General features: G+C 38.5%; 2 protein-coding genes across 6 annotated transcripts in view; one reads left to right on the top strand and one right to left on the bottom strand.

Moving 5' to 3' along the window:
* KCTD20 (potassium channel tetramerization domain containing 20) overlaps nucleotides 1–13,148 on the bottom strand; it is a 40,843-nt gene extending 27,695 nt beyond the window's left edge. For 2 of the 5 annotated variants that reach the window (XM_019667480.1, XM_019667481.1), the window contains exon 1: nucleotides 13,044–13,148. The gene's annotated coding sequence lies outside the window, so the exon portion shown is untranslated. Of the gene's footprint in view, nucleotides 1–9,830; nucleotides 9,919–11,769; nucleotides 11,923–13,043 lie in introns of those variants that run through there. The other 3 variants (XM_019667479.1, XM_019667477.1, XM_019667482.1) reach the window with 2 other exon arrangements.
* A 5,801-nt stretch (nucleotides 13,149–18,949) lies between these two features.
* Nucleotides 18,950–23,116, top strand: part of PXT1 (peroxisomal testis enriched protein 1) — a 36,717-nt gene continuing 32,550 nt past the window's right edge. Inside the window, exon 1 of the mRNA XM_019667445.1 lies at nucleotides 18,950–18,994. Coding sequence (XP_019522990.1) covers nucleotides 18,950–18,994 — 45 coding nt within the window. The remainder of the gene's footprint in view (nucleotides 18,995–23,116) is intronic.

The raw sequence follows: 23,116 nt of genomic DNA, 5'->3' as shown, positions 1-23,116 counted from the left end.
CGGAGGGCAGTGTCACTGGCCCTCATATGTGGGATCCGAACCGGGGCCCTCTGGCATCCCAAGCGAGTTCTTAACCATCGCGCCACTCGGCCGGCCTTTAAGTTTATTTTTTGAATATGCAAAAGATGTACATGGTTCCAAAGTTAGTGTTATAAAAAAGTAACATCCAGAAGTGTCTCTCCCTTCCCTTTTCCTTCCAATGTTTTCCCATCTACCCCTACAGATAACCAGTTTTATTAATTTCTGTTTATGCTTCATGTTTCTCTTTTTAGAAGCATAATATGTATGTATACATATAAATTCTTAATTCCTTTCTTCTTCTACAAAAGATGGAATACCATATCCAGTCTTGTACTTTGCTATTTTTACTTCACAATATATCCTGGAAGTCACTCCATAGAGTGATCAGAAATTTTCATTATTTTTAATGACTTTTTAATACTCTTCTCTGTAGATGTTAGTAGGTAGAACTTTGATAGAGGAAAGAGAAAAGGGCATTCTGGACAAGCTAAACGGCATTTAACAGGCAGGAAAGTAAGAGTAGACAAAGTTTTACTGCTATATGATGGGGCAGGGAGACCAATCAGGCTACAGTGAAGGATTAATGCAAACGTATGGGAGAAATCAGGGTTACCATCATATCATACAACTCCAGGGAAGCCCAGGCATACTGTCGTCTAAGGAGCTGTGCAGTGCACAACTTAGATGGCTGTATACAACAGTTCTGGGGAAGATAAAGTTGAAAAACAAGTTGGAGCCAGCTTATGGAAGCCTTGAATTATACAGTAAAATAGTTAGGATTTTGTCTTGTAGCCAAAGTTTTTACACAGAAAAGTGTGATGTTCAAAATGTTGCTTTAAGATAAATACAGCCACAGATGAACCAGATGAGTTAAGAGGTTATTGAAATTGTTTAGGTGTGAAGTAATAGGATCTCAATGGGTTACAGCAAGAAGGTAGTACCTGCCTACATTCAAAGAGCTTACAATCTATTTATTGGGTTGTCGTAAAAGTCATGATGTATTTTGTCTATGTTTTTCAAAGATCATTTATTTATATAAAGAACAAAGATCAATCAATGATATATTGCCCGTTTTGTTCGATAACCTTTTGCCATCTTTCAGTGAGCTTCATAATTCCTCGTTCATAGAAGGGCCTGTCTTTATTNCAATGATATATTGCCCGTTTTGTTCGATAACCTTTTGCCATCTTTCAGTGAGCTTCATAATTCCTCGTTCATAGAAGGGCCTGTCTTTATTTGCGAAAAACTAAACAAAGTGCTGATTTACAGACTCATCTGAATTGAATGTTATACCACGCAAGGAGTTTTGAAGAGAACAAAACAAGTGGAAGTCAGACGGCATAAGGTCAGGCGAGTATGGTAGATGTGGCAACACATCCCATCCAAGCTCCAATAATTTTTGACGGGTGATCAAACTTGTGTGTAGTCTCGCGTTGTTGCAATGGAACACAACTCCTTTATAATTAACAAGCTCTGGACGTTTCTGGATGATGGATTCGTTCAAACTGTCCAATTGCCAACCAAACTGATTTTTTGGTTCCTTTGTAGGAGCTCGAAAAACACAACACCTTTAAAATCCCACCACACTGAAAGCATAACCTTCCTCTGATGAATGTCTGCTTTCGATGTCCTTTGAGGCAAATCATCACATCGGGACCAAGACCATTTGTGCACCACATTGTTGTAAACAATCCACTTCTCATCACCAGTTTCAGTCGCTTCAAAAAAGGATCGTTTTCCTCATGTTTAATGAGCATATCGCAGATGTTTATACGCGCCATCAAATGAACTTCTTTGAGTTCATGTATATATATCGAGCTTGCTTACGTATCCCAGCTTTTTCAAGTGGTCGTGAACGCTTGAATGATGGATGTTCAATGTTTCTGCAATCTCTCGTGTTGTGTAATGTGGGTTTGACTCGATCAATGCCTTTACTTTGTCGTCATCAACCTCAGTGGGTCTCCCTGACCGAGGAGCATCGTTGAGATCAAAATTACCAGCACGGAATTTCGTGAAAAATTGTTGGCACTGACATTCTTGTAGAGCACTGTCACTGTAAACTTAATGCAACTTTTCACAAGCCTGGCGCACATTCTTCCCTTTATGGAAGTAAAAGAGTAAAATATGGCAAAAATGCAGTTTGGTCTTCCATCTTCAATGCGTTGTAAAAATCTCCGAAACTCAACCAAATTGCTCAATTTTTTTTTAGAATGAAGCTAGAACTGTCAGCTGTCAAATGACAGAGCAACAACATAGATGTGAATGACTCTAGTACTTCCAAAAATGAACTAGTACCATCTGTCGCAAACATGCATCATGACTTTTCCGACAACCCAATAGTTGTTGAGATAATACTAAGCATAAGAGTTACATAATACAGAAAATAATATTTTAGAAGCAGAAGAGACTTTACTAATTATATTGTCCAGTGGTTCTCAAGTCTATCTGATAATCAGAATCACCTAGAAGAACTTGTTAAAAAATGGGTGGGATCTGAGAATGTGAATTTTTAACAAGCTCTTCAGGTGATCCTATGGACTGGCTATGTTTGGGAACAACTCATCTAACATAACCTTTCATTTCATGGATGACAGACTGAATCACAACAACATTCTTTCTGAAGAATATTCTAGGAGATTACAACCTTGGGGTAGGGAGGCTTTAAAAAAAATCAAGACTAAAAACCCAAAAACTAAACAAAAAAGACAAATCTGACTACAAAAAAAATTTAAACTTTTGCATGGCAAGGGATCCTATAAATAGACTAAAAAAATTGTATTTGCAACAGACTACAAAGAGTTATTATCAAAATATTCAATGAGGGCTTATGAAAATGCCATGAAACTAACCCAATAGAAAAATGGGCAATGGATGGAAAAACAGGCAACCACCCAAAAGAGAGTTGGTTTAGCTATATTAATAGCCTACAAAATAGAATTTAAGGCAAAACTACACAGGTTGAGCAAGTCATAAAGTTCAAAAATGTCTATTGTCAGAACCACTTCTGTTCCTCTTTTCCACCTGAGGAGAAAGTCATAATAAGAAAAATGCAGGAGGGAAGAGGGCATTCCCATTCCATGGAAAGGCCCTCAATTCCACTCCCTTTTCCTTCCTTCTCCTCTTTAACTGCTGAGGCTGGGCTAACAGGCTGGCAGATAAAAGCACAATAGTAGTGGGATGGCCAAGTGGCGCGATGGTTAAGAACTAGCTTGGGACGCCAGAGGGCCCCGGTTCGGATCCCACATATGAGGGCCAGTGACACTGCCCTCTACAGCTAAGATGCTGAACAACAGCTCGACCTGGAGCTGGGCTGCCCAGAGTCGCCGGTGACGGCGTAGGCTGCAGCCCCTGTGGCAGTGGGTTGCCATGGGCTACCGTGTGTAGCCAGCAGCCAGTGTGAGCGGCCAGCAGCCAGTGTGAGCGGCCAGCAGCCGCAGTGAGCGGCTGTCCAGAAGCCGGCGACTGATCTGCCTCACCCGGGAAGAGCGCAATGATGGTGCCAACTTGGGCCAGTGAAGCAACGTCCTCCACAACTAGACTGAAGCACTATACTGTACTATAAACAAAGATTTAAAGGACAATATAATAAAAATTCTTGTACTTACCACTTGGTTTAAAATATAAAACATGACAATGTAGTTGATCCCCTATAACCACTATTTTAAATTTGGTATTTCCATCAAACATTTTAAACTATACTTATAATCTTAATCTCTTTCCTCGTTTTAGCACTTTAATGGCCTACAAGCAAATCTTTAAGTACTCAAACTAGTAAATCCTAAATATTTAAACTTATTAATCTAGTATGTCTCAAGAAGTTCTTAAATATTGCAACTCTTTTCAAACTTAGTAAAGTTTTCTTACATCCACAAACTAATTATTAAACCTAAACTCAATTGCTCAAGAACACATTTTAGATTAGAATCATAAATTAATCTGCTGAGATTCTTCAAATATGTCAAATTACCACAAACATTACATCTTAAGTCCAGATAGATTTACTGTATTGATTTAACACATATCATGTGCTATATATTGTTCTAAGTACTTTGTAAATGTTATTTAATACTCAAAAAACTTTATGAAGTAGGTACTATTATTCCCCCCATTTTACAGATGAGGAAACTGAGGAAGAAAAAGGTTAAAGAAAGTTCCCACAGTCACATAGCTAATACATAGTGGAGCTAGGCTTCAAACCCAGACTTTTGGTTTCAGAATCTATACTGTTAACATTTATGTATATTACCATTATGCTGTGTTACATCTTCCGTTAGGTTTGATTTACTTCATGATTTCTATGTAAGTTTCACAGTTTTGACGATATGATTCCAAGCCCAAGATCTGAGGTCAGGACATACAACCTTTCTGTGCTGACAATGGGCACACCTAGCACCTTTTCTGTTTAGTTGTTATTAGAGGACCTCCAAATCAATGGCCTCCAGATGGGGGTTGATTTTACAATCTGAGTTCAAATTAAGATCTCATTCAGTTCTTCTGTAACTTTCAACTTTAGTTCCTAAAAATTGGGTAATGAAATTCTGAAATTTCCACACAGGGTGCTTCAATCTCTTGATTGGATCCAACTAGTTATGGTCATTCTAATAACACCTTTAGGCTAGGAACAATCCAAGGCACATAACAGACCTGGCAAAGCTCATGGCTACTAAGAAAAAGCCAGTCAATGAATGATAAATCTCTGGGGTGAGGTCCCTAATTTCTGGGACACTCTCTGCTTGCTAATACCTAAAACCCTCCAAAGGAAGAAATACACAAGCTGTTAAAGGTTACTTAATGGCAAACTTCCAAGAAATATAGCCAAAGGATATGCTATTAGCAATAATATATTTAGGAAACAGTGCAAAGTAGTGCAATTAAAATTTTTTTAAATGTAAGGGTGTCCCCCACTGAGCACCGGAGAAAGACCATCTTAGGTGGCTGCTGGGATCTGCCATGCATGCACTTGCTGAGGATAAGGGCATAACACTGCTACTCACTTTCTTGTTCCAAGACTAATCCTATGCTGCCTCAGCCCTGAATGTCGTGACCATGTTGTTTTTAATCACCGTGACCCTTAATTTTAAAGTATAAGCCAAGTGTTGTAAACACTTGGACATGAAGTGGTGGAGGGAGCAGAGCATTCCTTCCAACTAGTAGGTGCTGAGGGGACCACACACTGGCTGAGCTGCCACCACTGAATGCAACTGCTGTTTATAATGCCATCTTCTTTCTTTTGTATCTACATCCACACGATTCCCAAAGTCAATGTTACTGCATGAATAAACAAGGATCAATGCGAAGTCAATACAGTAGGCCATTTTATAGGAAAGAGCTAAGTGTTTGTACAGCCAAGAAAATATCTGAAGGTCTTAGGGGACAGACCCATGGATCAGTACATGTTAAAAATTCTGAAGACAATCCAAATCACTGTGTCTGAAGATGGTTCAAGGACAGGTAGCAATTAAGTGTCAGAAGTTTTCACTGATTCTTAGTAAACATGAGGACAATGCAGATGATTCTATCTCCCCCCTCCTTCCTTCCCCCAGTTCTATGACACTTGACATTGACTAAGACATCATTAATCTAATAACAGGTTTTTAGGGGGTAAAAAGCATTATCAGATTAAATACATAAATGATTTTAAAATACTTCCTGATTTAAAAAATATTAAAACGTGAACTGAAAAATTATGGTATATGTTAGTGTAATGCTTTCTTGGGAAGGACTGTCCTTTGTACCTAAATTATATCTTGATTTCTTTTTTAATATTAAATATGTCTTTTCTTTTATGAAATGATGATGACAGAAAATTATGCCCAGCTTTTTTTAAATGTCCTAAAGTGCCGACAACCTTATGATGGGCTCCCAATTTTCTCCCACAATTTTACCAGTCATGAATCTCAAAAAATCTGGAATCTCAATCACTTTCCATCTAGGACTATAAAATCACTTCTAATAGTTCAGTCCTGTCTACCTAAAATGATCCAAAAATAAAGAGTCTATTGCTTATCTCACTCAACCGTTAGACAGAAATCCTTGGGGGAAAAATATTTTTTTTTCCTCCTGTTGAAGTTTGCTTTCCTCCCTGTTCCCACCAGGACCTACTTCCGTGCACTGGTTTTAGTCCTATCCCCTGGAATAACACATCCTTCGGAATAGCTGGGTAAAACAGAAAAAAAAAAAATCTGTTTGAAGGTATCAGACAACTAGTGAGGTAGTCATTTCCTGGACAAAAGGTGTGATAGTCAGTTTTATAGTCATCTTGGGGAGCCTACAGTCCTATTATCTAATCAAACACTAATCTAGGTGTTGGTAGATGAGATTAAAGTCTATAATCACTTTAAGGAAGATTAACCTAGATAATCTGGGTGGGACTGATCCAATAATTGAAAGCCTTTAAGAACAGAGCTGAAGTTTCTCCGAGGAAGAAAAAGTTTGACTGTGAACTGCAGCTTGAACTCCTGCCCAACAGTTCTAGCCTGCTCTTCCTGATGGCCTAGTCCAGTCCCATAATTGTGTAAGCCAACTCCCTGCAATAAATATCTTACTATATATATGTATATTTATACACAGATAGATGATATATTACATCACACACACACACACACACACACACACACACACACACAGAACCATAATCCATAATTAAAACCTTCCCATAAAAAAACAAAAAACAAAACTCCAGGATCAAATGGTCTGACTAGCAAATTCTTTCATACCTTTAAAAAAGAAATTACATCAATCTTACTTACACAAACTCTTCCAGAGAATAGAAAAAAAGGGACTATTTTCCAATTTGTTCTGTGAGGCCAGCATAACATGGACCCAAAACTTGATAAGAACATTATCAAAAAGGAATATAGGCCACTTTCTCTCATGAACATAAGCATAAAAATCCTAAACAAATCATTAAAAAATCAAATCCAGATACATAAAAAAGGATAATACATTATGACAAGGACTAGCTTAACACTCTAAAATCAATTAGCATAATTCACTACATTAAGACTTAAAAAAATGTTTCAGAATAACTAAAATAGCATGAAAGAGTACTGATATATTAGGTTTTAAAAAGGCAGGTTGAAACAAATATACTCATAGAAAAATATAGAAATATTAATAATTATTCTCCCTTAACTGTAGGCTCATCATGTGATATATTCATCATGTAAATATTCCAAAGTCTCTAAAATGAATGTGTTATTACTTTTAAAATGAGAAAAAATGAAAATGTATCTCTAAACACAGGGGACTCTTCAAGAAAATAATGGAATTAAAAAAAAAAAAGCTTTGAACAGTTTGGAGAAAATTTTAAAAGTTTAAAAATAAAACAATATATTAATTACTACTTAAGAGATTTTGACATTTTCCTATCTAGTTAAAGAGGAAATATGCTTACCAGACAAATTAGGAATTTACTTTAAATATATGACATAGTTTCTCAAGCAGACTATTCAATAGAATAACAGGATAATCTTGATAGCTTTAAATCCAAAGCAATGACTTAATACAGAGGCATGTGTTTCTTAGGATACTCAACAGCAAGTATGCTCCTAAGTAATAGGTAGAAGGTAGGACAGGTAGGCAGGCTCAGGATAAAGGATGCTGCTTGAGCCCCAGGGCACAGGGTGCTTAACAATGAGGGCATGGGAGCACTCGGATTACATGGCATGTAATTCCCAAAATAGACTGTTATGAGCTAAATTGTGTTCTCAAAATTCATAGTTGAAGTCCTAAATCCTCAGAATGTGACAGTTTGGAAAAAGGGATTTAAAGAGATAATTAATTGAAATAAAGTCATTAGGGTAAGCCCTATCCAATATGACTGGTGTCCTTTTAAGAGATGAGGACACAGACAGGCACAGAAGGAAGACCATGTGAAGACACTGGGAGGAGAAGGCAGCTATCTACAAGCCAAGGAGAGTGGCCTCAGAAGAAACCAACCCGGCCAACATTTGATCTCAGACTTCCAGCCGCCAGGATTGTTGGAAAACAAATTCTTGCAGTTGTATCTGTGTAGTAGTTTCCTAGGGCACTTGGCAGCCCTAGCAAACTAATACACAGATAACAACTGCAAAAATTAAATTTCATTCTCTCCCACCAAAAAGGTTTAGGACAAACACATGGAAAGGAGTCTTATGTGGAAAGGTCACAGATTTTTCCACTACACCCCAGTGCTTTCCAAAATTTTAGTAAGGTTCCCCCTGTTTTAGTAACAACAGAGAATTTACTTTATATCTATACTTATCACAAAGCCTTAAAATTTCAACAATGGAAAGGGCAATCTAAAGAAAATAGTCTCTTGAAATAAATTAAGGTATAATATTTTAAAAAACAAGTAACAGCCAGCATTTGCTGAAAACCTAAAATGTCTCAGGAACAATTCTAAGCACTTTACATGAATTAACTCAGTCCTAGTAACTTTCTGAGGTAGGTACTATTACAATCACTATTTCAGGGCCATAGAAACTGACGAATACTTTATCCAAGCTAGTAAATGAAGGAGCTACCCAGGAAAGACTGGCTCCAAGCCCAAATTCTTACACTATCCAACAAAGTACAGTTACCCTGGAACAACGTGGGGTTAGAGGTGTTTGACCTCTCCATGCAGTCCAAGCTCCACATAAGCCTACTGCACACGCAGATTCCCAACTGCACAGTTGACCCTTGAATAACATGGGTTTGAACTGTGAGGGTCAACTGAAGTATGGTCATTTGAAAAAAAATCCTGTATAAGTGGAAGCGCGCAGTTCAAACCAGTGTTGTTCAAGGGTCAACTGTATAATGAGGGCACTATTGAGCATAAATCTTAATCGCTTTGGAGTCACCCGGATTTAAGTTTGAACACTGGCTCTGCCACTTACTAGGTGTATGACTTTAGGCAAGCTTAAGCTCTTTGTGTCTTAGATTCCTTTGCTATAAAATGAGACAATGGGCATAAAAGCATTTAGTACAGTGTCTGGAATGAATTGTTAAGCCCTTACTATGGTATTTCTAATTCTATTTTCATGAATATACAAGAACAATTCCACAATGTCTAATTTGGGGACTCCAAGAAAAAATATCAAAAGGTTCTCTTCTTTCATCCATATATCTTTCCTTCCTACTATACCAGAAATGCATATACTATTCCAATAATCTCATTTCCCATTAGAATATACTAAAGCATATTAGTAGTTACATCAGTCATATTCTGTCTCCCACAGAGATACCTAGTAACTTTGGTAACAACAGTATAGTATAGTTATGTGACAACTTCCTGAGATTCTGGACATTGCTCAAACATCTAACATTTAATAAAAATTCACCAGTGTACTTAACTTAACCTTTACTGAATCTTTTAAAAAAATATTGAGTTCATAACATCTCCTGGGATTACAAGATATCTACCTAATTGCTCTTATTTGTCCATTTACTACTTATTTCAAGCTTCAGAGTTCCTTATTTTGGTATTCCCACTGTTCATTTCTATGGTTAGATCACATTCTCCATCAATCTCCAATTTTCCAGATACTACTGCTTTTGCAGTCATGTGAAAGTCTCTCGATTTTCTTTATCTCCTTATAACTGAATTTCTCTGGACCTTTTCCACTTTTGAAACATTTTTCTTGAGATGATTTAGTGGGAAGAACACTAGGCTAGAAGCCAGGAGTCTTCACTCTGCCATCTCATCTCTCAAGATTCTCTATCTGAAAGACGAGAGAATTGCACCAGATAAATTTGTAATAGGTTTCCTTACATCTCTAAGCCTCGTTTTTCCACGACTCTGGGTCTCTTCCAACTAGAAAGCATTCAACATTCCAACAATTTACCTAAACTTTTTACTCCAGTTAGCCGAGGAGGAGCAGGCATGTTCAGATTCAGGGGCAGAGGAAGACACAATAATCAGGAAGTCCAGCACTATAGAAGGAAAGATGTGATATTTTGTGAACCAATAGAAAAAGATCAATTAATAAGAGAAAGCAGACACCAAAATGATACCAAAGACAGAAAAAAAGTCTGAAAAACACATAGCCTAAATCTAACCGCATTCCTAACACATCTCTTTGAAGAGGGACTAAGAAATAGAAAAAGCTTTTGGCAGCAGAGGTTATCCAGCCCTCACTTCTGCCTTGAGGAAGCAATGTAACTGTGCCATCTTTGCCATGTTGTTACCCAAATGGCCTAATACAGTGCTTTGTACAAAATTGGCATTACTGGGGTATTTGATAAATGAATTGTTTAGCTGAACTGAAAGCCCTCGTAAGTGCTACCGGTACTGCTACATACCAGGAAATCGGAGAGCTCAAGGCCATGGGAATTACATGGCTCCGGCTGCCCTGGTTCTAAGGGAATGAGGCTGAGTTAGCTGCAAGGGGGAAAACGCGGCCTAATGGCATTGCTGGTCTGAGGATTCTTAAAGCAGCCCCCAGAAGGAAAAAGTGTAGATTATTAGGCACTGGCTATCTCTAAACCACCAAGGCAATTTCATAATACGTATGAAAGTCATCTCCTACCCTGGTGTCAGAGTCCAACAAAACCCTATCTTTTCTGAAGCTCCCTTCCGGAGCCTGGTCAGGGGGCAGGGGAGAGTAAATCAACAGAGAAATAAATAAGGGAGTAGGGCAGTCCTAAAATTTCTCAGGCCAGTCCTATGGTGGCGTTTCTCAAAGTGTGGTCCCTGGATCACCAGTAACAAAGAACGGGAGAGGGTGCTAGCTTAAAATGCATACTCTCTCTAGAGCAAATCTCTGGTCGTGGTACTGTCATTTTTAAGGAACAAATTTAGGTTTGTTCTGGGAACTACTGTCCCAGAATTTGAGGGAGGGGAGTTGAGGGTGAAATTCTCTGACACTGGATTCATCATATTCCACTGGTATTACTACGGTTTTGGGGGACATTAAAAAAAAAACCAACCCAAACACCTCACTTTCTCAGGTAACCGCTGCAGCGAGTTGTTTTAACAACTACCATGGGCACAATTAAAGGGCCTGGAAAATGCATTTTCACAACCTGGTAAAACAGTTCCTCCACAGCCTTGTTTATCTTATTAGCTTGTTCGCTGGTTTATAAGTAAATCGGTTCAACCCGGGAATTTGCAGAAAGAATCACAAACTCCAAAACAGAAAAGGGTTTTGTTTTTTTTTCATAGTGCAGAGCTAGGCTTGTAAACCTGAAGACACTGTCTTGCTATAAAAAGTAAGATTTTATTTAAAAGAAAATTACCGGTTTGAGGCTCGCCCCAGCTCTTTTTCACCCTGAGCCACTGATGAAAGCTTGTTATTTGTGGGTGGCAGAGAAGGAAGACTTGGAAACAGGGGTAAAAAGAGCGAGCAAAATGCACTCTCTGCTTCAGAGTTTGAGAGGAAGCCCGACCAACTACATAATTTTTAATGAGTTCAATTAATTGCCAGAAAAGAAAACGCGCCTGCCAATGTTTTATCAATAAACACTCCGGACTTCTCGTCGTCTCTTCTGGCGGGATAAAAACACCAAAGGCCTGCAGAAAACAGTCAAGTTGTACTTCAGCTGTCCCCACGACTGTGTTTACGATTTTCATATAGGTCACCACCTTCCCCGGATCTTCAGACCTTATCCCCAGCCCGAAAACAGGCGCCCGGAACCTCTCTGCCGACATTTTTCCTCGCGATGATTTTACTCCCGCGGCCTTTCCATTGGGGGTCGGACCCAGCGGGCGTCCGTCCTGAGGTGACGTCCCCACCGCCCCCACACACAAAGTCAAGTCTCGTGGCCGTGCCCGTCGCCACTTACCTGCCGCTCCCCGCCGCGCTCTGGCCCTCGGGGCCCGAATCCGCCCGGGAGGCGCACCTACTGGGCGATTCGAGAGGACGCCGCCGGGACCTGCCTTTCAGCAGCGGCGCGCGCCCCCCGCCCTGGCCGGCGCGGCCACGCGGCTGAATCACCCGGTGCTTCACATTAAGAGTCCCCTCGGCGCGCGGGGCACGCCGGGAAGGCCGGGCTCCCTGCCCGCCGCCCTCGGCCACACGCTGGTGGGTGTCCCCTTTCCTTCCCGACACGCCCCACTGGTCCGCAGGACGGTCTCACGCCTGCACCGCCAGGGTAGATTCGATTTCTGAGCTGCGGATACCCTCTTTCAATTATTAAGGGTATAAAACGGAAAAGTTAGTGGTTTTCTGAATTGTAAAATAAGCTCACACAACCCCAGGACAATTAGTGCATATAGAAAATTGTGGAGCCCCGATCTTTCCATACATTTGGGGGAAGGAGGTAGTAAGAATGAAGTTCCTTAAACACGTTTTGCTTGGCAGCCCGATCCTGGGTGTGCATTCTGACCAAAAAAAGGGGGGGGGGGAACCCCACATATTTTTCAAACCTGGGGTTTAATTAAAATACATGCTATAACAAAGTTGAATTACAAATTTTAAATCAACCACAAGCAAATAATTGGAAAACCTGCTGTATTACAAGGAAAATATTTCAACATTCAAAAAAACATCTAGGTACGGTCCTGTAAAACGAATGCTAGAAAACATAGAAGGAAAGAAATAGCATCAATCCTTACTATCATGATTCCTAGTGGCTTTTGTACTTTTAACAGTTATATAATTAAAACGTTACACTGATTATGCAAATTGTTCTTTTTTAAATGTTGAAAAGCATATAAATTAATAGTAGCATGGTTTCTTAAATTTTGAGTCAACTTTTTCATCACAAAAGTTTCTAAAAACTAATTTGGGGCTAAGGATTAGGATTAGAGTTGAAATGTTAGGAATATGAGAAAATAATTTGATTCTCATTCCAATAGGTTGCAAACGGTTGCTGGATACTTGCACTATATAGCAAAATTGCGTTTTCAGGGTCAACAACATTAATTTTAAAAACTGAAACTATAAATTTTTTCATTACAATTTGATCTTGGAGGTCTAGAGTTCATTCCCCATTTCTACTCTTTCTCTTCACTTATAATGATTGTAAAGCATCCAGTACTGTTTCTATCAGGATGGGCTAAGTTATGATGCTGTTCTAGCCACCTGAAGGACAGGTGGCTCTACAGGGCAGCTTACCTCCTTGTGGTGACTCAGCAGTCCCAGCTGCTTCCATCTCTGGCTCTGTCAACACAACTCTAGGTTCCACATCAGGGATGGCAGGAAAGCTAGATTGGAGAATCGAACAAGGCTTTTCTTTGCCTCATCCGGACATTTCATTGCTGACATTTCATTGGCCTGAACTAGTCACATGGCTCAACCTGACTGACCTAGAGGGCTGGGAGGTATAACTTCCTGTGTGCCTGGCTAAAAGGATCGTGAAAAATGATTTGGTGAACACATAGCATTGTCTCTAGCACAGTGTTCAGTATTAGAAATAAACTATGTGAGTGTTATAGGATCCAAACTTTATAACCAAAGTAAGATTGTTCAAACGAATGCCTCTATTTCCATTTCTATAAAATACAATGTTATGCCCTTAAAGTCAAAAGAAAAAAAGAAAAACCTTCCTAATGTTCCTGCAAGACAATTCTTGAAACAAATTCTTCCTTTCTGGAAAGGTTTCTCTCTTCAGATTTGTAATATACAAAAATCTGGCCCAAAGGTTGGAGAATCAGACTAACTGCTGTATCTTTCAATTAATAGTTAAGACTAAGTGGTTCTATTTTTGTCTATAATTTTATATAATGAATGAATAGCATATCAGACCTGGTACTTTTTTTTTAATAGACATCAAGGAGATGGAGTATGAAATGTATATTCACAGAAAGCTCAGGTGTATGCTGATTCTTATAATTTTATTTCTACTTTAGTGCATCTCCAAAACCTGAATCTCTCAGATGTGTTTATATCTGAAGCTGAAACCCTTTCTAATGTCAAATTGGCAGACTTGGAATTTCCAGTTTTCATGATGGCCAATTCAAAAGGCAATACAGTTCATTTCATTAACTGTTATTTAAGTCTCCTCAAATATAACATCTATTAACAATAAATATTACAAAGCACTTTCCCCAATTTATATCACTTAAATTTATCAACAACTCTGGGAAAGAGATTTTATTACTCAGATTTACAAATGAATAAAGTGAGACATAAGTAAGATCATTAAACTACTGAGTGGTGCTGATGAACTGAGAACTCAGATCACCTGACCCCGAAATTCTTGCTGAACATCCACTGAGGTATGGCACTTCTACCTATAGTTTCTTCCTGGTGAACCCCCGAGCACTTCCAGATGCTCCTTAAATGCCTTCACCTGTTAACACCAAACAACTCATTTATAAGGTTGACTAGAATGAAAATATTTTTAAAGTAATAGCTATTATCCATTATCATGTAAGAAACTATCCTTTCTGCATACTACCTCCTATGTACGGTAGTAAATATAAAAAGAAACCAAAATCCCAGGATTTTTGAGCTCAAAGTAATTACATTCATAATTTTTTTTAACTAAATGATTTAGTTGAATGATCTCTAGATCACAGCAGACATACCAAATGAGACTTTTTGAAAGAATTATCACTTTCATTTGAAGTCCCAATTGTGCTCAAATATAGATGTAAGTAATTATTTAATTTCTGACTTTCTAGACAGAAGCCAGAACCCTGCATATTGACTCAAAATAAATTCACTAGATTCTTTTTTACTTCACTTCCATCAGTTCACCTTTGTTAACAATCCCTTCATGACAGTCACATAGGCTTACGACCAGCAGGAAACAAAGATTTGACCTTGAATCCATCATCAACCAGAGAATCAAGAATTTTAAGTTTCTTAGTGGCTAGAATTTGCCATTAAATCTTTATTAATATACATCTGTTTTACATACAACTTCAGTGTGCCTTTTAGTCTCATTTATAGAGACTGTATCATCTGCAAATTCAATAAACAAGTAGCCACAGTCCAAAGGTATGGGACCCCAGGAGAACTACATGGATGATGATGGCAGGATCTCCCCTCTAAAGGCACTTTAAAAAGTTAAGTTTGGTTATTTGGGTAACCAATTAAGAGATAAGGGAAAGTGAACCTACATAAAAGTATTCCACTATTGGGCCGGCCAAGTGGCTCAGTTGGTTAAGAGCTCGCTCAAGAGTTTGAGCTCTGAGCAACAGCGTGCGGTTCGAGTCCCGGCCCAAGCTGAGCAGCCGCTGAGCTGCCAACAGGTGGCAGGATGGCTCAGCTAAAAAAAAAAAAATTCCACTATTAAGTAAAAAAGAAATGATAGAATATCCCAATTTTACAACCTCCTGTGAATTAGGCATTATACATCAACATCTCCAAAGATCATAAAAAGAGAGAGAACTAGACATTATGCGCCTCTTGAGGGAAGATCACACCACCCCCTAAAATGCAGCTAAAGGAATCAAACCTAAATCTGATCTAGACTTGAGATCCAGCGGCCAATTTATGGGAAGCAGTGAACAGGAACATGCTGAGCTGTGCCATGATCACGCAATTTACAAAGTCCTGACAATGGGAGTCTCTTCAGGTCAAATGGCCTCTGTGCTTCAAGAGATAAATTGTAAAGTTAAAAAAAAATTTTTTTAAAGATATATAAAAAAAAATTTTTTTAAGTGTGTGTATATATGTGTGTCTAGGGGCTAACACATGGGTGGTAAAACCATTAAAGGAAAAGGGAAGTGAAAGGGATTACTATAAAAGTTAGGATAATGTTATTTATTAGGTGGTAGAGGCAGGGAAATGGTTGTGATTGAGAAGGAACACATGGAAGGGGTTTCTAAGTCAAGTTCTGTTTCTTGACTGGATTGATGGTGATTACAAGGGTGTTTGCCTTAGAAAAGTTCCTTAAGGCAAACATTTCCTTGGTGCTGTCTTCTGTTTCTGTGTTTTATTTTATGATAAAAAGACCTAAGAGCTGAAATATATTTTCTCCAGGAGGAGCTACTTGCAAATGTATCCATTTGGTTTCCTGGGACAATGTTAAGTTTCAATTACTCTAAAAAGAAAAATAAATGCTTAAAATATCCTTTGAAAGATATTCCACATTGTAATACAATTTTGGAATTTTATTTAGATATTCTGACTTTTTAGAAGGTAATGGGTAAGTAGGTAGTAGAGTGTATTTTGAGTGTTAGAGAAAAGGTAAAATGAAATAATGAAAAGATAAGGAGACTAGAACAATTCCTTGATGTTTAATGGTTAAATTCCAGTAATGGTCAGGAGAGTAATCTATAAACATTTCCCATTGAAATAATGATGAAGGCATGAGCTCCCCCCACTTTCCCCTACCTACATGCCAGAATAATGTCTCAGTAGTGCATGACTTTTTAAAAGTACATAGAATGAAAAAAAAGTACATAGAATGCTGAACTTGAGATTCAAGAATCAAATAAACCTGTGTAAATAGAAGTCCCATGGGGAGTCAGAATGGGGGAATCAGAAAACGTAGACGCATGTTTCCCTGAGCTCCAGAGGCTGCGTGGGTGTAAACTGATAATATGTTTATCTCTCATTACTCCTGTTACCAGTTTACAAACAGACTCTGACCTTCCAATCCCATGCCACAGCTCTGCCAGCTCACATTGCCTCTGTGTGTGCACACACGTCTCATTCTTGAACCCAGTACTGAGAATGCTGGGAAGTTGTTTTTTTTTAACCTTATATGAGTTTTAAATAAACTGCATTTGAAAAGAAAACAAACAGACAAGCCCTAAAATATGTTATTCAAACTAGGATTTGAACCAATGAACTTTAAGCTTAGGAAATAGACTCGGTCACCCACTGAGCCACCACAGAAAAACCCCAGGTTCTTTTTTTATTTTTTTTTTAATTATTAGTTTCAGTTGTACAAAACAATGTAATAGTTAGACATTTCACCCCTCACAAAGTGATAACCCCCACCCCCCAATCTATTGTCCCTCTGGCATCATATGTATCTATTACAATTCCTTTGACTCTATTCCCTATGCTGTACTCCATATCCCATGACTATATACATATATATATATATATAAAATTATATAATAGTTGACATTCAATATTATTCAGCTTCAGCTTCAGGTGTACAGTCAGTGGTCAGGTATCTACACAGTCTATGAAGTGGTCTCCATAATAAGACATGTGCCCATCTGACACCCTATAAAATCTTTATGATATAATTGATTATATTCCCCAAACTGTCTTTCCGGTTCTTTTACCTTGCTCAGATCACACCTCCTCCTTTCCCCAAACTTTCAATAATTGAGAAAAGGCAACATCCATTTACCAAAGATGTATCTTGGCCCCTTCCCTGTACTCGCTGAGAAATTTTAAAATGAAAAAGAAACAGATAAACCACAAGGTAAATAATGGGACCTAGGCAAATTCAGAAAGATTTCTCCTTCTGATTTACCAAGAACCCAATGTATTTTCCTTCCTTATTTGATGCCTATGTGGAAATAAGTCAGTGTTTGTAAATATACAAGGTATATGGAAAGGAAATATAAAATCATGAAGTGATATCGGATTCATAAGGCAGGATGATGTAGTGAAAAAAAATTGGAGAAGAGTCAGATGACCTCAGTTTGAGGCCATTCCACCACTTACTGACTGAGCAAGTCACGCGTGAGCTTGGGTTTCCTACTGTGTAAGATGATAACTGACCTATCTTTGCCACGTGATTGTTATGAAGAAGAGAACATAATCAAAATGTATGTAAAAGTATTTCAAAACCTCAAAACACTAGAGAAATTTAAGTTACTATTAGTAGTAACGTTATGCACACACTCCATCCAAACCAATATTATCTTTAAAAGGAGCACCCAAAGACTTTTTTGTGAGATAAAATTGCCCTCCTTAATTTCAACCATAAATTGTATATTAAAATATACTGGTTTCTTTAACATTTATTATGCAGTTTGAATGAAAATAAAAACATGTTACAGTGGCAAAATATTTTTAATATTTTCTCCTTTTATGCATAATCACTGATAAAAACAGAGTTCTTATTTTAAAGAGAATTTGATATCTGATATCTTTTCTTAAGGAGACATTTAGTTCTCTATCAAAAGTGTCCCAATTTTTTGTACATTTTTTAATGGTATAGTAAGTAATTGCCCTCATAGATTCTTATTCTTAAAAGGTTGCCAAACACACACTCACACACACACACACACACACACACACACACACACACTCCTAGGCTGGATCTGGAAGGACTTACTAACTCAGTTCTTCTTTAGCTGCTCTTTGATTTTTTTTTTAATTGGGGAACAGTGTGTTTTTCCAGGACCCATCAGTTCCAAAACAAATAATTGTTTCAATCCAGTTGTGGAGGGCAAAACTGAGTGGCCCATGCAGGGATCAAACCGGCAACCTTGGTGTTATGAGCCTGCAATCTAACCAACTGAGCTACCAGCCACCTCGATTTTTAATCATATGATAGCAACATCTGAACAAGGTTGAAGAGAGCAATTGCAGAAAGCTCCTCTTCTTGCTCCAAATCTCTATAGCACTTACACTTAAGTTTAGTAATTTCAGTTGTTCTCTCTTGCTTTTTATTTACTGTAAATGGAGGTAGGCCCATAAGATGCTGAAAATTAGTAGATGTTCAACCTTGGGTTGGAAATCATACACTTAGAAATTGACTTTGAGAAGGAGTCAGGTGCGAGAAGGCTGAACAGGGATTAAGGAGATCTGATATCAGGTACCAGACTGGTCACCTTTGGGTCGGTCATTAATGAGATCTCTCTGTCTCATTTCTTTTCATCTGAAAATTAGGAGTTTTGGACCAAATGATTGCTGCCATTTGTTGACTGCCTTCCATATGGTACTGTTAAAAGATAAACTGAGGCATATGAAAAATTTTAAGAGTTGGAGTAAAAATCAATTTGAATAGGGTCACATCTAGTCTAGCAGATAGAAAGGAGCTCCAAGAAGCTGTACGAAATGAAAGAAAGACTTTTACAGGCAGAAGGGAGGAGAACAAGGAAGTTATACTGGCCAAAAAATGGGTTGGTTATTACAAAGTTACTTTCCTTTAGGGGATGACAGGGGTCCATCAGGCAGATTACCTGACTAGTGCTGATCAGGTGATTTCTGTTTGACTGGTTTAAGATTCTATTTCTGGGAGAGCCCAAGCTGTAGTTAAGCCGCAGTTTGCTGACATGGGGCTTAGCATAAGCGACTCCATTTTAGGCCTATTGTCTTGTTTTCAACAGTATGCAGGTACTAGTTCTAATTCTTCTAGCAGCTTGGCAAGACAGGCCTTGTTAGTCCCATATTACAGATATAGAAATCAAGGCTCAAAGAGATGAAGTTATAATATCATTTCAGGTCACATTAGGTGAGCTCCATGGAACCATTTCAGCTTTAAAATTCTTGGATTCTATAGAGAGAAAAACACCCTTTGGGCTATGTTTCCCCTTTAGAAATTATATTTAGGAGTCAGTTATGAAATGCCAAAGGTGGAAAGGGCCTTCAGAATTGTCAGTGCCAGGTTTTCACTAGTTAAGAAGGAATCTAAGGTCCAAAGAGGATCAAAGACCAGCCCACGGTTGTGATTTATTTTCTCTTTTGCCCATAATGCTCATTGTAATCTGATTCTACCTGGATAGAAATATATATATAGGAAGGTGGGTCAGGAAGTGGGAATTGGCCTGAGTTTCAAAAGCTTCCTAAAGATGACCTTGGTTATATGTGCAAATATTGTCTGTCCAAAGAAGCAGAATTTCCAAGATGTGAAGGTCACTGCAGGACATTTCTTCTTTTTAGAAAGGTATAAAATAAGGGTGGTGAAACTTTTCCACCCAGAACCACTGAAAAGTCAAAGAAGAGTCACACATAATTAAAAAGCAACTAATTTTAGATTAAACAGTTGTGCTCATTTCCCCATGTTTGCTTTATTTATTTAACTATTTTGTTGAACTATTTGAAACTAAGTGGCAGACAACATGACATTTCACCCCAAAATACTTCAAGATGCAAACCCTAAAAATAAGGACATTCCTGTATGCCTATAATAGTATTATTGCACCTAGGAAAAGTAAAAATAATTCCTTAATACCATTTCCTTTTGAGGGGGAGGGGATGCCAAAACCAGGGAATGAGCAATACCATTTTTTAAAAAAATATTTTATTGGGGAATTGGGAGAGGGGAACAGTGTTGAAAGAGGGGAATCGAGGAAGGGGAGGAGACAAGTTGCTGTTCTTTGGTTCTTCAGTCTAGTTGTGGAGGACGTCGCCTCACTGGCCCATGTTGGTATTATCATTGCGCTCTTCCTGGGTGAGGCAGATGGGTCACTGGCCTCTAGACAGCCGCTCACAATGGCTCTTGGCAGCTCACACTGGCTGCTGGCCACTCACGGTAGCTTATGTCAGCCCACTGCAGCAGAAGCTGCAGCCTACACCATCTCCAACGACTCACAGCATCCCAGCTCCAGGTTGAGCTGTTGTTCACCATCTTAGCTGTAGAGGGCAGTGTCACTGGCCCTCATGTGGGATCCGAACCAGGGCCCTGCTGCACGGAGCTGGCATCCCAAGCCAGCTCTTAACCAACACACCACTCGGCCGGCCCCCAATTTTTTTATAGCAGTTTTTTTCTTTAAAAACAGAACAAAACAAACAAAAACCAGATCCAAATTTTACATATTGCATTTGATTGTTTTATCTTTTTAACTTCTTTTATTTTAGAAAGGTCTCCCCATCTACCCACTATTTATCCTCCTATAATACTAGTTTTTTAAAGAGGTTAGACCAGTTATATTATAGAATGTTTTCATGACTTTTTCTGACTTATAACAATTCCAATTTTATTCTACTTTTGGAGGATTTTTTTGGTCTTCATCTTTCAGTGTATAATTTTTTACTGAATTTTAATGTTATACTCTTCGTAATTTCCAACTATTCTTTCTTGCTCAGATTGTTCCTTCTTTTAGCATCCTGTTCTTGTTTCAATATTTCTCTGATGATACTATAATTTCTTTGAAGTATTGTTAAGCTCCCTGCATTGTCTCTGTTTCCTGTGATTCCTTTTTTCCCTGTGATTCTTACATGTTGGAGTTTTTTTTATTTTTTCATGTTGAAGGTTTTCTCTGGTATCTGGTGGTTTTTGTTCACTCATATATATATTTTAAACTTTACTGGGGAACAGTGTGTTTTTTCCAGGACCCATCAGCTCCAAGTCAAGTCATTGTTTTCAATCTAGTTATGGAGGGCACAGCTCACTGGCTCATGTGGGAATCGAACTGGCAACCTTGGTGTTATGAACACTGCACTATAACCAACTGAGCTAACTGGCCACCCCTGTCCACTCATATTTTGGAGCTGATTGGAAGCTCTGAGTGTGTAGTTTGAATCTTGTCAATTGAAGGGATTCACTATAAGCTTTTCCTATGGGGATCCCTAAATGTCAGTATCTGTGGCTCTTTTCTGGCTTAGTTCATTTTTTCTCTGAGAAGTATCCTTTATTTTCTGCTAGAGAGCAGAACTGGCTGTGAAGTTCTGTATCTGTATAGGAGAAGAGGCCTGGGTGTCTCGCCTTCTGTTTCAGACTTAATTTCTCTCTTTTCAGTAAGATGTCTCATTCCCATTCTAATCTATGCCTGGGATCTCCACACCTGGAACTCCTTTGGTTTACTTTCTCCAGAGGTGACATTTCCTATTTCCTATAGAGGTAAATTATATCAGGTGGGGTGTGGAGGTAGGGAAACTGACCTCTTATATACACAGATTTTCACACAGATCTCCCCTTTCAGCACTGCACTGATCGCATCTCCACGCCTCTAACTTCCCTCTGCACTTTATCTGCTTCTGATTCCTGAGTCTTTCCAAGGTCCCTACGGGTGAACTGCCTTGCTTCTCCTTGGTCTCTCCTTCTCCAAGCACTTAGGCTTGACCTTTCTTGGGTCTGCTAAGTTCTTTACCATCCTCCATCCATTTTCTATTTTCATGCATTGTGGTTTGGGGTGACTCGCAGTTCAATCAAGATGAAATCTGTGGTTCTGGTTTTTCATTTCCATCTTGTTATTTTTGAGAGAATATCTCAGCTATCTTGAATTGGAAAAATCTTCATTTTTCTTTTTTAGTTCTTCGAATGCATTGAGTTCTTTACTGCCTTTGGGCTTTTGCACTTGGTGTTTTAGCTTTCTGAGATATTCTTTTCTTCTCCCTCAACTTCCCTCTTGGCCAATTCCAAGTCATCTTTTAGGTCTCAGCTGAAGCGTCATTCCTAGATGAGTCCTTCCTGACCACCTACCTAGATTAGATTAGGCCCTGTCCCCATGGTATATTCTCATACCCCCTACCATGACTCTAAAGAAATGGATGTGCCTATTTCCCCTACTAGACTGTCACCTCCACAAGGGAAGGGACCATTTCTATCTTGACTCCTATCTCCCCAGTGTCTAGTGCAATGCCTGGTATTCAGGAGGGGAATCAATATATATTTTTCATTGTTGATCAACATATATTGCTTACTGTGAGGATTTGTAGCTTCATTTACAGTTGCCACTACCAGTAAGTAGTTATTTAGAATTCAATAATTCTAGTTATTATTATTATTATTGTTTAGTTATTGTTATGGAAACACTATAATATGGACTTTTGTCTATTTCTAAGTTTATTTCACAATGAACACTTTAAAAATTATTGTATAATGTACTAACAATAATTTAATATGTACTCAGATTAATATAGTTTATACCTTTTGTATTGCTGAAACAAATGACCACAGACTAAGTAGCATAAAACAACACAAATTTATTATTTTATAGTTCTGGAAGTCAGAAGTCCAAGGTTGGTTTAGCACGTTGCATTCCTTAGTTTCCTTGCCTTTTTTAGCTTCTGGAGGTTGCAGGCATTCCTTGGCTCATGGTCCGTTTCTCACATGGCTTTGACCTTTACTCCCATTGTCACACCTCCTTCTCTGACTCTGACCGTCTTACCTCCTTCTTATAAATACCCATATGATTCGGTTGAGCCCAGACAATCCAGGTTAATCTCTGTTTCAATAGCCTTAATTTAATCACATCTGCAAAGTTCATTTTGCCAGTCAAGGTAAAATAGTCACGAGTTTTGGGGATTAGAATGTGGACATCTTTGGGGGGGCCATAATTCAGTCTACCACACACAGACAACAAAATGTGGACCCATAGATTAAGTCATTGCTGAAAGAAATGATAAACACTTCACTCAAATATTTTATTTTATTTATT

This window comes from Hipposideros armiger, unplaced genomic scaffold (genome assembly GCF_001890085.2).
Source record: "Hipposideros armiger isolate ML-2016 unplaced genomic scaffold, ASM189008v1 scaffold_497, whole genome shotgun sequence".
In the NCBI taxonomy this organism is placed as follows: domain Eukaryota; kingdom Metazoa; phylum Chordata; class Mammalia; order Chiroptera; family Hipposideridae; genus Hipposideros; species Hipposideros armiger.
Note: the sequence above shows the minus strand (reverse complement) of the source record. Positions and strands in the feature narration are given on the sequence as shown.